Source organism: Castanea sativa, chromosome 4, assembly GCF_040712315.1.
Source record: "Castanea sativa cultivar Marrone di Chiusa Pesio chromosome 4, ASM4071231v1".
In the NCBI taxonomy this organism is placed as follows: domain Eukaryota; kingdom Viridiplantae; phylum Streptophyta; class Magnoliopsida; order Fagales; family Fagaceae; genus Castanea; species Castanea sativa.
In genome coordinates, this window is record NC_134016.1 from 48,770,664 (window position 1) to 48,785,504 (window position 14,841).

The 14,841-nt window shown below is 32.3% G+C and overlaps 1 protein-coding gene across 2 annotated transcripts; it reads right to left on the minus strand.

Annotated features, from left to right (window-relative positions):
* Positions 1 to 971: 971 nt before the first annotated feature.
* LOC142631688 (TMV resistance protein N-like) lies at positions 972 to 9,292 on the minus strand. Of its 2 annotated transcripts, XM_075805933.1 has the most exons (7): positions 9,180 to 9,292; positions 6,890 to 7,413; positions 4,713 to 5,814; positions 4,275 to 4,547; positions 3,383 to 4,177; positions 2,360 to 3,284; positions 972 to 1,117 (listed from the first exon to the last, which is right to left on the minus strand). In XM_075805933.1, exons 2-6 carry the CDS (start codon positions 7,381 to 7,383, stop codon positions 2,544 to 2,546), a joined length of 3,405 nt encoding a protein of 1,134 aa, XP_075662048.1. In that variant the 5' UTR covers positions 7,384 to 7,413; positions 9,180 to 9,292; the 3' UTR covers positions 972 to 1,117; positions 2,360 to 2,543. The 2 variants fall into 2 exon arrangements, with proteins under 2 accessions (XP_075662048.1, XP_075662049.1); XM_075805934.1 differs by lacking the exon at positions 4,275 to 4,547.
* Between the last annotated feature and the right edge of the window lie 5,549 nt (positions 9,293 to 14,841).

Consider the following 14,841-nt stretch of genomic DNA (forward strand, 5'->3'; position numbering starts at 1 on the left):
CTTCAACAACCCATAACAAACACGCCCAACTAATGAACAACAGTTCTAATCTGTACAAGTAATCTCTTGACTGTGGCCAATGAGATGGTTTTTTGTGAGTCTTAAAAAGCATAGGCCTTTCTACTTTACTGGTCCATTAACTAGATAAATTTAATGCTTTTTTCTCAAGTAATTTTGAAAACTCTTGTAACCATTACAAGAAATTGAATTCAACAACAAATAAAATGACCATCAATTCTGCTTTTCTTTGCATTAATGTCCTCTCAAATTGAATTAGTTTCTGTACATATGAGCCATTGAATTTGAGAAAGAGAATGGGAAGTGACAAGTACCACCAAAGATGCAAATCAAACAAAGCAAAAGGGGGAGACATACTCCGGCATTCAACAATGTAAAGAAATTGAATAGACATGATACAAAGTAAAACAGTTTCAACTTTCAATTGAATAATAGTACCTGGGCATATTTCTTTGAAATTTGATTTAAAAGATTCTCAGTTTCTTTAATGTTGGCTATCGATTGAAGATGGTGTCATCTTTTATGGAGGGATGGCCCACTGAAGAACACAAATCAAACCCAAATTTGCTATATCAATTGGAAGCTTAGAATCAGATGTCAAAGAAAGACAGCTGGTGTCATCAGTGATTAGAGGAGGTTGAGGTTCTCCTACGTCTGAATCCATTGGAAGTGGAGAAAGGAGGTAATAAAGGTGCAAGCTCAGAGTTGTCACCAACATTTTGAGGAGGACGAGTACATTCCACATGTGCCCCCATCCTTGCAATGACGGGTGCAAATTTTCTGAATTCACTTGTCCAATGAGAGATTTTACATGAAACCTCAACATGATTCTGATCACCTTGCAACAAGTCTCCAAATTTCTGCTGCAATTGGCTATGAGGTACACCGTAAAACCACAAATGATCACACTTTAGACCTTGAAAGATCAGCTGCCGCATGAAAGGTTGCATATTACCATTGATGGAAATGTTGAAAACACAAACCCAACTGATTATATCATCACGGAGAGAACCGCACTTATCATTATTTCAAGTCCTCAGCCTTCCAAGGAAAATGACTTTTGCATTTAAAGGCAAGAGTAAGAAGATCATATGAATGCCTATAAAAGAAAACATCGGGCAGCAGGTTAGCATAAGAAAAAAGAATTAACATCAAAACAGAGGATGCAAAATTATATACTAAACAAATTGTTAGTTTGGAGACTGCAAAGTATGAATACAAAGAAAGGGTGCAGCCATGAGTTATAAGGCAAAAATCTTCAGCAGAAATGTATTAAAAACATGTCCAACTAGCAAAAAAGCTGATCCATGCATAAGATTTCTCACTATATAGAAGCATCATTGCACTCTTATTTAAATATCCAAGTGGAGCCAACTACATTTCTGTAAGTACAACAAAGATAAAATAACTACTGGTCCATTTCACACAAACAACTAGAGGGAAATCAGCATTGAGAAATGGCTTTCTACTATGCAAAGGTCTAGGCAGGTGATCATAGCATTAAGTTCTCAATGGCCCAAGCTTATTCAAACCCATCTTTTATCACAATCATCCAATTCAACTGCGATTTAGACAATTAAAATCATGAACTATTCGAGTAAAATAAAAACCATTGTTTATCTATTTTTTGAAGGGAACATAATCTATTCCTGAGATTATAAGTCAATCTTAGTTAAATAATTAGTAATTAGTTCTGCCAAATCTTGCAGACCTGACCACTTTGTAAAACTATTTTGACTCAAACAACTTTCAATTATTGTGTTTGGACAGAGTCTTCTAGCTGAAAATCAATTTCACCATGACCATTCCATCAATCAAACCTTAACTTTCCAACAACATTCACTCAAGCTATCCATTTTAGAACTAATACCACTATACCAGTGAGCCCATTCAACAACCCATAACAAATACGCTCAACTAGTGAACAACAATTCTAATCAGTACAAGTAATCTCTTGACTATGGCAATGAGATGGTTCTTTGTGAGTCTTAAAAAGCATAGGCCTCTCGATTTTACTGGTCCATCAACTAGAAAAATTTAATGCTTTTTTCTCAAGTAATTTTGAAAACTCTTGTAACCATTACAAGAAATTGAATTCAACAGCAAATAAAATGACCATCAATTCTGCTTTTTCTTTGCATTAATGTCCTCTCAAATTGAATTAGTTTCTGTACGTATGAGCCTTTGAATTTAGAGAGATTGGGAAGTTACAAATGCCACCAAAGATGCAAATCAAATAAAGCAAAAGAGGGAGACATACTCCGGCATTCAACAATGTAAAGAAATTGAATAGAGATGATGCAAAGGAAAACAGTTTCAACTTTCAATTGAATGATAGTACCTGGGCATATTTCTTTGAAATTTGATTAAGAGATTCTCAGTTTCTTTAATGCTGCCTATCGATTGAAGATGGTGTCATCTTTTATGGAGGGCTGGCCCATTGAAGAAGAACACAAATGAAACCCAGATTTGCTATATCAATTGGAATCTTAGAATAAGATGTCAAAGAAAGACAATTGGTGTCATCAGTGGTTATAGGAGGTTGAGGTTCTCCTGCGTCTAAGTCCATTGGAAGTGGAGAAAGGGGGTAGTAAAGGTGTGACCTCAGAGTTGTCACCAACATTTTGAGGAGGACAAGTGCATTGCACATGTGCCCCCATCCTTGCAATGACAGGTGCAAATTTTCCAAATTCACTTGTCCAGTGAGAGATTTTACATGAAACCTCAACATGATTTTGATCACCTTGCAACAAGTCTCCAAATTTCTGCTGCAATTGGCTTTGAGGTACACCGTAAAACCACAAATGATCACACTTCAAACCCTGAAAGATCGGCTGCCGCATGAAAGGTTGCATATGACCATTGATGGAAATGTTGACAACACAAACCCAACTGATTATATCATCACGGAGAGAACTGCACTTATCATTATTTGCATAACTGTCTTTCAAAGGAACTAGATGAAAAGCAATACAAAAGGCAAATGTTGGAAATTCTGGACCAACCCAAAATGATATGGAGCTTTCAATGCTTTGATGGTTGAACCACTTTGGTATCTTCTTTTCTGGTACTATAATATTATATCTCTCTCCAAAATCAATTAGATACACATCTAGATTTGAACGTAACTCTTCTTCAATTAGGAAGAACTTAGAGAGGGAGAGCTGGGAAGAGTAATCAATCTGATGTGAATGAGAATCCACAAATACGTTGCCTTTCACACCTGAACATTTCATATTTGGTGAAAGCTCTAAATTTCTTCCAAACTGCATGCAATTAGTAAATTTCAGAAATTGGAAGTTACCAAAACTAGTAAAGTATTTGGAAAGGTAACCAAAATTGTTTCTTTATAAGAGAGAGGTACCTGAAGGAATAGTTTTCTTAATGATTTTGAATTCAACGAGATGCAGTTTGACACATACACAGATCTTATACTTTCTGGAAGCTTCGGAATTTTCTTAAGGAACATGGAATCCTCAATTAGAAGAAAATCTAATCCATTGAATCTCATAATGCTATCTCGGATGTTCAAATTTTCACTCCCTGATAGCAAACATTTCTTTGAGAGTTGGAAACAAGAAGTCAAATTTTTTACAAGATTCAACATCTGAAAAACATATTTTGAAAAGCCACCATAAGAATTGCATAGTGCTTGTCTACCTATCTCCACGTCCTTTGCAAATTGGACATTGCCATGAAGAATAAGTTTGCGAAGATATTGCAATTTATAGATGCTACTTGGAAGATGACACGAATAGAAATAGGAACCTATATCTAATCGTTCAAGCCCAATGAGATTCCCAAATGATGAAGGAAGCTCTCTAATGGCAGTGTATGCCAGACTTAGGAACTTTAAATTTTCCATTTCTTGTGGAATATCAGGGAACCTCTCAAACCTATTGCACTCGTAAAGAATTAAAAATTTAAGAGATTTCATCTTGATGCAGCTTGGAAGAATTTGAAGTTCAATGCAACCCGTAAGGTCCCAACTTTCAAGCTTATCAAGACATCCATTAGAGTCATGAACCTTGACTAATTTCATACATTCACGAAGATTCAATTGCTTTATGTTTGGGGTGGCGATCGATAAGTCAGGCAATTCCCTAATGCATTGACAGGATTGGAAATTCATATATACCAAGCTTTTACACTGTATCCTCTGTAGAAAAAAAAAATCAAAATTAACTTCAACAAATGTTAAATATAGTTCAATCATTAATGAAGTAATTATAAATTATAAATAAATAAAATTATACCTCGAGAAGCTTGTACAATATAACCCTACTTTCTGGCATGTTAAGTACAGTGAGCTTTTGAGGATGAAAATTGGATGGTAAGGAAGATAAAGGAAATCCACGCCAATCAAGCACCCTTAATCCGTTGGGAATATTATCAAGATTTGCACAAATCTCTACATTACTAGCTATAAAAAACTTGAGATTTTTCATCTTTTCAAGACAGTTAGGCTCTAATTGAATCTTTGATGGTTTAGCTGAGCATATCATTATGCCTCGAACTTTTTTTGACCCCTAGTTAGACAAAGCATTAAGTGAATCACACTATACAGTAAAAAGTGTTAATGACGATAAACTTAAACAAAAACCAAACTAATGAACTTAAATTTTCTTCCACATTTAAACGGAATAAAAACCAATACATATGCCTTTTGAAAAATGAATTAAAATGATGCATACCGTATTTTCAGTTAGTACATCAAGAACATCCTCATAATGCCATAGTCTACTACGCTCTCCAGGTAGTTGTGGTGATTCCCGTCGAACAATGTCCTTACCCATTTGTTGCAGCAAGTCATGCATTGACAATTTGTCATATTGATCAACAGTTATTAGACACATATCAATAAGTTTTGGAATTCCACAAATTGGATGTAAATCGCAAGAATCTAGTACATCCATGACATACTTCTTATGAAATCCCTTAAAGAAACATGCAATATCGAGGAAAATATCTTGTTCAGCTTCATCCAATCCTTCATAACTTATTTCGAGTACTTTTTGAATTTCTTTATTAGGAATTTTTTCGTACTTATCTATAGCACTTTTCCATTCAGGTTTAGATCTTCCACACAAATCAGCGCCCATTATTGCTAGAGCCAATGGAAGTCCCTTGGTATATTGTATAACTTGGTTTGCAAGTTCCAAATAATCTTTTTTAGGTTTGTTGCTTTGGAAGGCATGCTTACTAAAGAGTTCAAGAGCTTCATCTTGATCTAATGCCTTAACCTCGTACGTTAAAAAACATTTTCCAAGAGTAGCTCCCAAGTGTTTGTCTCTTGTTGTTATAATAATTTTGCTTCCAGAAGCAAACCAATCACATCCTCCAAGCAAATTTTCTATCTGGACCCATTTATCCACATCATCAAGAACTAAGAGAATCCTCTTAAAAGAAAGTCTTTCCATTATCATATTGACTCCTCTAGATTTGTTACCCACCTTTAAATTTCGATCCCTTAAGATCTCAAAAAGAAGTGTCTCTTGTAGTTCAATTACACCATTATTTGTCCCAGATTTTTCTCTAAAATTTTCTAGGTAACAAAATCCATCAAAATGATGAAAAATTCTATTAAAAATAGCTTTTGCGATTGTGGTCTTACCTATTCCACCAGGGCCATAGATCCCTATCATGTGAGCATCATTTGACTCAATATCTGAAAGAATGGTCTTTACACGATCATTTATTCCAACAGGGTATCGAGTAATAGATAATGGCTTGCGATTTAATTTAGAATTTGAGATCTCTTCAACAATTCCTTGGATAAATTTGGACTCGCTGCCACTGTCATTCACATTACATCAACAAAAAAAAAAAAAGAGTTAGACCAGAAAATAGAAATATGAAGACAAACCATATTTAAGATGTTCGGCATGTGCATTAAATGTGAAATATTAGCAATTAAAGTAAGTGGCATGTACTAATTTATAAATCAATAACCATCATTAGCACTTTCTTTTTTGTTGAGAAAGTATTTTTAGCTTTTAGGCATTGTTTCAAAACAATTAAGTATTAAACCGTCAAGGGAGTAGTACAGTGGTTCATTGGTTCAACAATTCTGTCACTGGCTCAACCGTTAGACAAATAATTAATTAATTTTAAATAAGAATGAATTATAAAAATACAAAAAAAAAATGAAGATACTATAAAAAAAAATGCAATGGTATTCAATTAGTACATAAATATGTAGGTATAACATAGAATGAGATTAATAGAATATTATTGTTTAGACAATTTATATAAATATAGAATTTAACATATACTAGTATATAAAAATGACTAAATAATAGGACATTTTGAATTGGTCAAAATGACCTAAATATTAAAAACCAAACAGATTGAATAAAATCATGCAATTTGGTATTTTTCTAAAAGTCCTGGTGGTTTTTTCATGGTTTAACCCTTTTTAAAAATAAAAAATATGACAGTTTCCTTCGTACCAATCCAAAATTTCATATGATTCACTAGCTTGACAGTTCAATCATCAGTTTGGTACAATTTTGATAACTATAATTTTAACATGAAGTTGCTTGGAAAATCTAGTTAGGTGACAACTGAAACTTACTAAAACTCACTTTTAATACTAGAAATAAATTATTGAGGAAGCTTTAAAAAAAAATTTTAAATGAATAATATGTCGGTGAAACTCCTATTTAATTGGTAAGGTAACGTACATTTAAATTCTTCTTTCTACCAATTCTCCAAAAAAATATATCATCTTTCTAGTTTATACCATTGCGAGCTAACTTCTATAATAGAAGATATGAAGGAAAAAAAATTTAGATTCATAATTTGGCCAAAAATTGGGACAAACCACTAAAACTCATAAAAAGTACAAGAATTGTCACTGAATACATACCTATGCTTGTAATGCCAACCAGATATATTGGCTGCTTCTTGGAGAGCATTTCTCCATCTTTGTACTTCCTTGCTGTGCTTAATGTTTTTTTCATATTTAGCTAGAGCTTTTCCAAACTTTCCATTTTGGTTACGTACATCTGATGGGTCCACATTGTAAAAAATTGGTCGCACCAATTGGCCATTCTTCTCGCACTCAACAATCTTGGCTAGCTCATCCAAACACCAAGTGGATGATGCATAATTTTCAGAAAGTACAATTATTGATATTGTTGAGTTCTCAATGGTTTTCAAAAGCTCTGTAGAAATTTTTTCTCCCCTTTGGAGATTATCATCGATGAAGGTGTGAATACCCTTTAAATGCAAAGCCTCATACAAATGGCTAATAAAACCATAACGGGTATCTTCACCTCTGAAACTCAAGAAGACATCAAAGTTCTTGGGTTGGTGGGTGAAAGGGGAAGATGAGACTCCTTTGCTGATCACAAGAGCCATCAAGATTTATGAGCAGACTGTTGTAAAGATCTGGAAGGATGAGAAAGAAAACTATTAAGGGGTTGTCAATATCGGAAAGTGAATGACAAATTTGGAAGAGGGTGAATGCAAGCAAGAGGAGCCTTTAAAGGCAGCTTGCTTTCGGTGTGACCAGTAACTCTTCAAACTTTTAAGTGCCATACTAATGCTGCTTTCATCGCAATATTATGGAAGTTTCTTTATGAAACTTTTAACTCTGAGAAAATTTCTAAGCACCATACAGGTCATTGCGGTCAATCAGAATTGTAATTTCGTATCTTATTAGTCAATATCTAAAGCCAGCTGTAATTTCTAATAAACACTTCCCACTTACCATAAGAGTTCATTTTCTATGTTGGCATTTTAAGAGGGGAAATTCTTGGGGGAAATGGCAGCTATTTTTTGGATGGAGGGGGAGAAGGAATTTAGTAGCTAAAATGTTCGTGTTTTGTTTTCTTTTTTATAATGAAAAAATGCTTGTGTTTGTTTACAAGATTCTATTATTCATGAATAATAAGAAGAATAGTTAGGTGGAATTGGGATAGCTAACTAGAGATTATTTAATGGTTTTTTTTTTTTTTTGTTGGCCTGTTGGAGTAGTGTACTGAAAAAGTGCAATAGGTGATGTGAAACTATCACGGCCCAAAAGCTTTTAAAAGTGGAGCCACTCAGCACTTGGATAACTAAAATGATTTTTATTTATTTATTTAATAAAGGATTCATGGTTTTCATAATTAAGGATAATATCCTATGTTACTAATTTACAAGGCTCTTGACAGCCAAAAAGATGACTCCAAATCTTCAGTTCTACTTTACGTTCCACAAATAAGAACATGTTATATGTCAGATATTTCAATTCCTTATTTTAGGTAAGTGAAATAAGAAAAGAGCCATAACAATTTCCCAATATTATACACAACTCAAACACAATAATATAAACATCAACTTAGACGTAAAAAATGACATAATCTTAGAAAAACAACAAACAAAAGCATATGATAAAGTTTAACTTATAGAAAATAAATGAGTTAATTGTGGAAACTTTCCAAAAAGCCAAGGACTTTGTAGCTAAATTGGCACCTCTTCATGCACAAAGTGTTTAGATGTTAGGGGGGAAAGAGTTCGAACTGCAGAATTAGAAGTATATTGTAATTATCTTTAGAAAAACTTGTGGGGGTTTGGGAGGCAACAGCCGAGGTTCAAGTTTTTAAGAGGGAGCTTTACAAAAAAAAAAAAAAAAAAATATATATATATATATATATATATATATATATATACACTTAGATTAATGGAATTGAACTCTTGGTCTATGCAGCATTGTGGAGAAATTCCTACAAATCCCACAAATATTGGCAACAACAAAAGCAAATATTGCTACAGATGCGAGAAACGTGGGTTCTAAGATTTGGAGTTCAAATTCAAATAATACTTGACCATGTACTAATTAACCTCCCTTATAGAAAACATTTTTTCATCAATTCTGTTTTTCTTTAATCAAGTGTAAGGGAAAATTTGGTGAAATTGGATATAGCTTTGGTGAGTCGTTTGGGGCCTTTTTAAGGATTGGGGTTGTGGAAGGGAGGGCATGTATCTAGCCAAAGAAATAGATATAATTTTTGTGATATCAGTAAATCTGCAACCTAATAGAGATCAATGAAACAAAAAATATCATAGATTTTCAAAAACAATATTCATAAAGCTGATAGCAAATTCACTGATTGAATTATTAAGGAAAGAAAAAACAAATAAAAAAAACACGAAGATCGAAATTTCCTTACCTGATCTGAGTTTGTGAGAGAGAGAAATGAGATAGGAGAGACTGAGGAGAGCACTCTTTTTTTTTATGAGAGAAAGACTTGAGGGAAGACTTGAGGAAAAAGTAACTAGCACAGTCTCTCCGCGTTTGTGACAATCAATTAAAATGGATGCATCTCATATATTCAAAATACCGTTATACCCTAAAAAAGTAACACTCTCTCCTCTCCCTTCTCTTTCTTTTTAACTTTGCCGAACCATCCAAGCACTTTCAATTTTTATACCGTTTGAAAAATCAACCATTTTTTTAATATTATTTCTTCGTACTTTTTTTATATAATTTCTTTTTTTAATATTTATTTATTGATTTTCAATTATTATATTTTTAAGTAAATCCCCTAACCATAATATTTTTACATTGTTAGGCCGTATTTATATTTAAAAAGTGTCTTATCGTGTTTTTGGGTTTATAGTTTTTTTTTTTTTTTTCTAGTCATTAGTTTGTGCTTTTTTTTTTCTTTTAAATATTTATATGAGTTGGCATATATATATATATATATATATATATATATATATATATTGTTATATTGACACAACAAATTTAATAATATTTTCATAATTATTGAAGTATCAATTTCTTATAGGTCGAAATAAAATAATAAAATATAAGACTGTAATCAATCACGACTGAAACTAAATGTTTTGTGAAAATGTTATAACACTTGTTATGTGAATGTGTAAAAGCAATAGTATTTTTTAGTTTTCTTAATATGTATTGTTTTTCACTTCATTGGGTTTTTTTTTTTTCCAGTCATCGATTTGTGCTCTTTTTAAAAATATATATATTTATATGAGTTGGCATATATATTGTTATATTAACACAAAAATTTCTTAATATTTTCATAATTATTGAGGTGTCAATTTCTTATAGGTTGAAATAAAATAATAAAATATGAAACTGTGATCAACCACAACTAAAAATATATGTTTTGTGAAAATGTTGTAACACTTGTTGTTATCACAATATTTTCACAATTGTTAAGATCTCAGTTTCTTATAGATCAAATAAAAAAAATGCTAAATTCATAACATTTTCACATTAATTTCACAACAAATCATAGGTAAGCTATTATTGATGGATAAAAAAGTGATAACAGTTATGGGTCCATTTTAGAATAAAAACCAATTTGCCAGCTAGAATTTGTTATGAAAATATTACGGAGATAGCATTTCTATAAAATAAATAATAATATATTAGATCAACACTTCTCACGACTGAAAATAAAGGTATTGTGAAAATATTGTGACATTTTGTTGTGTTCCTAGACTTTTGTTTTGGTTTAGTCAAATTTGGTGAGCAAAAATTCACTGTTTCACACACAATTTTCTTCTATTGGATTTTTGTTTGTTTGTTTTTTTTAATCTATAGTTTAAAGTGGTCATTCCAATTAAAAACCAATAACAATTTACCACCTAGAACTTGTTGTGAAAATATTGTAGATATAGCAATACTCTAAAACAAAATTATAAAATATCATATTAGGGCCCACCATAACTAAAATAAAGGTATTGAGAAAATATCATGACATTTATTGTATTCCTGGGCTGACTTTTTTCGGATAGTTTTCTTGGGCTGACTTTTTTTTTTAAACACCTTGTTAAAGTAAAAAACACATACTTTTACAAACAAAAAACAAATTATGAAAAAAAATACTTTCTCCCTTTATGTTTGGGTAGATTCATCCCCCAACTTTAATGTTGAATAATTTCCTCCTTTATATTTTGTAGACAAGTATATAGTTTCTGCTGTTACTTTATTAGTTAAATCCTAACAAAATCTTATGATTCCTAGAATATTTCATTGTGCAATTGTTGACATCCCATTTTGTAACCCGCATTTAACCTCACATGGAGGTTAAAAGGGTAATTTCACCATGGAAACATGGATCTTAATTCTGGCCATTAGATCCTTAATCTCATTTCACCAAAATCATTTTGATATTATAACGATCAAATCGACTGGTCATAAGCCCTAATCAGACCAACAGATTGAAAGTTATCACCAAATTAAGTTTTAATGGCCGAGATGCACTATCACAAATTGAGTCTGACTATATGTGATTATGTACAATTGATTCCAATTAATTATAATTATAATCAATTTGAGATTAATGACGTGTCATAATTTGATTGGTCAGGACTATATTTTATGGTAAAGTTGCACACAATTAATTAGATAGTCAAACATTAATTATTCAAAGAGTAATATGTGCAATTATCTTTTTAATTAGGGTAAATTTGGAACTAATTAAGTCTGAAATAGTAGTGATTGGAACCTATTAATATTAATTAGAAACTAATTTGGGACCTATTAATGTTAATTGTGCTAAAATTATTTTCTAACAAATGACCTCTGCTCACCATTTTACTGATATCTCTCAAAATATTTTGAATTTGTAACTGAAGTTAATTTTCCCAAAAACTAAACATCTAGAACTTCAATTTGAGCACAAGAACGAGACAATTTCGATTAGAATTGAGTAAGATATGATTTTTTGAATTTGACTCTGTAGACTGTTACAATAGCTACGGGAAAACAGAATTTTGCTTGCTCCTCACTTCCTCCAATCTCTACATTTAATGCACCAGACTTCTCCAAAGTCTAAAATAAGATCTAGGTTCATGATTATTTTTGATACTTTGTCAACCCTCATTAAATAACCTTCCATTCATATTTTCTCCATCACAATTATATAAACTCCTCCTCTCCTCCATTCTAAGACAAAAAACCCCTTTTCTTCTCCTCTTTTGAGTTCTAGTGAAGTAGAGTAGTCTTGTCATATCTTGGTTTTCTTGATACTCAAGGTATTGAAGTGAGACTCACTCTCCCTCTCTTAGTTCTTTTTTTCTCCTCCATCTTTAGGACTTCCATTAAAATTCTCATCCTCCACCGTGTGGATCTTACATGGAAGTATAATCACTATCCTTAACTGATTTTTCATGTTGCTATAATGTTAATGTAAGATTAGAGCATGCTAGTGTTTATTTAAATTCCTTGAATATGTTTGAATATTCTTAAATGTTCTTATGTGTTCTTCACATGTTCTTGGTTGTTCATCACATGTTCGTGCATAACACTAGTTTTGATCTTAAATCTACATAAAAAAAATATGAAGAAGATGTTTGTTTCATAATTCTTTCAAATCTTTGAATCTAGGATATCACCATCCACACATATTCTTGAATTTATTTTTCAATCCAAATGCAATGCTTAATAAATCATATTAGGGTTTATCACATGTACACACATCAAATTCAACATGCAAATTGATTGACATATTTGATGATATGATATGAATGTTGGCCATCAAGTCTAGAAGACTGGTTTCATTGGGCAAGATAGGTGCCTAACATATTTCCATCTTGTAACATAGCTTCCGAGCTTAGATAGATCAAGGGTTGATAGATCAATGATTATCCAAGTAATTTTCAATTTATAGATTGTAATTAGGAAACAAAGTCATGTACTTTATATTAGATTGTATCTAGGACCAAAACCATGTAATTTCTTATGATCAATGTAAATTCATTTGCAAATCAATAAAATTAGGAATTTTTCAATTTTGGTTTTCTTATTTATTCCAATAATTAAATAAGCGGCAACTCCATTGTAAAACTCTTAATCTAAAGGAGAAAATATAATCAGTCGAACCTCCATTTTGAGAGGCAATAACACGACTTCACTCATTCATGTAGGTTTGGCCCAACATCTAAAAATGGGCTGGGGCCACAATCTCTCACAACAATATCTAAAATGCCTCACTAAATTTTAATGTTCCAAAAATTTTCTTCATGTATTTTGAGTTTTATGTATTAGTCACACTTAGAAATTAAAAATGGTGATGTATGGTATTCTATTTGTTACCTAGAGAACACTAATTAATTAGTGGTTTAAATCTTCCAAATTTATAATTTTATCTTATAGAAACTTCAGTGACATATGCCTTTTGTTATTTTGTTATTTTTTTTATTTGTTTTCTTTCTTAAAAATGTGTTCATTAAAACTTAAGTAAGCTAAAATCGTAGATAGGCTCATAAAATAAAATGATAAAGAAGGAAGAATGAATAACAAAATATTCATTGCAAATAGTTGTAAATATTTAATTTGATGAAGAGTTTCAATTGTAGCATATGTCATCATTTATTGCGAAAATTTAAATATTGTGACAATATTTTATCAAAACTTAGTTGTTGTTAGGGACGTTTTTGTGACAAGAGCCAAAAATGCAAGATTAGCCCAAAATGTCGGGGACGTTTTTGCGACAAACGCCAAAAATGCAAGATTAGCCCAAATCTCCCCTTGGATTCTTTAGAAATGTTTATTTGGAGAATCAAGCTTAAAATTCCAAATGTATAATGAATAAAAGGCTAATGGTGCTTTAATAAGAAAAAAAATCAAAATGTCATAATTGAAGTACAAGAAAATGTAGAAAAAGTACACAATTCTGAAATTTCGACCCACAGTCAACGAGAAGAGTAAATTGAGAGAGGTTGTGAGGAAGAGAGAGAAGGTTCTCTTGTATCCATATTTCTACCACTAAACTTCAGAATTGTGATAATGTTGATTGGCTGAATGGGCTTTTGCTATAAAGCTTCAACTATCTAGATAAAACATGGTTGGTTCCTTTTAAATCTTATTAGGGCTTTTTGTATTAAGTTTGGGGTGCTCTAAGTGACTGGTTTTTTGGTCAATAAAAGAGGCTTTGAACTCCAAGATATCAATCAAAGAGGTTAGGTCAAATTTGTTTTAATTGGGTAAGAGTGTTGTCATGCTTTTTGCATAATTTGGGAACTAAAGTAGCCTAAATTCATGAGTTGATGCTTCCTAGACATGGCAGGTCCTTGGAGACTGCATTTAGTTGTTGTAGCAGACAAGGCCAGCCATTTAGGGCAAGCTATATATTTTAGGCAAAAAATGGTAGATCAGAAAAGTTGGGCCACAGTCAACAAGAGTATAAAAGCTCTTTTGGGGTGGAAATTTTAGGTACAAGACCTCTACCATGAACCTAAGGTGCTATTAGTGTCCCTTACCCACTTGGTGGTACACATGTGTTGGGCTTATGCAAAAGGTCCAAGAGGAAGCAACTCATACCCTCCAAACCACACATCCTCAATTTCCCCAATATGTTGCATAAGCTTGGGCTATACTTAAAAGAATAAATAAAATATAATACATGAATTGAACCCACAAGAAAGTCGAGCTTGTAAAAAATGTATAGCGAAAATGGGTATCAACATTAGCCCCCCGAGCACACATAGCGCTTACGGCATGCGTATGAGTAGTTGACGTTTCTCATTGCTTGTAGATGTTGTAGTTTGGGAATTAGTATACCCAAATGATTTTTTTTTTTGAGAAGATACGGGTCAATGAAGCCCATTTGTAGAGATGTCGTGGTCACAAGTCCAAGAAAGTCGAGTTGTAACTAAGTGATAGGTCCAACCCAAAATGCTCCTTGATTTTTATGTCCACACGTAGCTTTAGAATTTTTTTTTTCATCATTAGTCTTTACTTTCATACGTGCAATGGTAACGTTAGCATTTACCATAGGAACCTTCACTTCCTTGACACCTTGGTGACTTTGGCTTTCCTCCTTTGTAGCCTTTGACTTTCATACTACATAGGTG

Bases quoted from the DNA above. Each gene is read 5' to 3' on its own strand.
- LOC142631688 (XM_075805933.1), bottom strand. From the start codon at position 7,383: ATGGCTCTTGTGATCAGCAAAGGAGTCTCATCTTCCCCTTTCACCCAC. The intron at 5,815-6,889 runs GTATGTATTCAG...TGTGAATGACAG, and splicing joins GGTTGGCATTACAAGCATAG to TGGCAGCGAGTCCAAATTTA. The intron at 4,178-4,274 runs GTATAATTTTAT...TTTTTTCTACAG, and splicing joins TATTGTACAAGCTTCTCGAG to AGGATACAGTGTAAAAGCTT.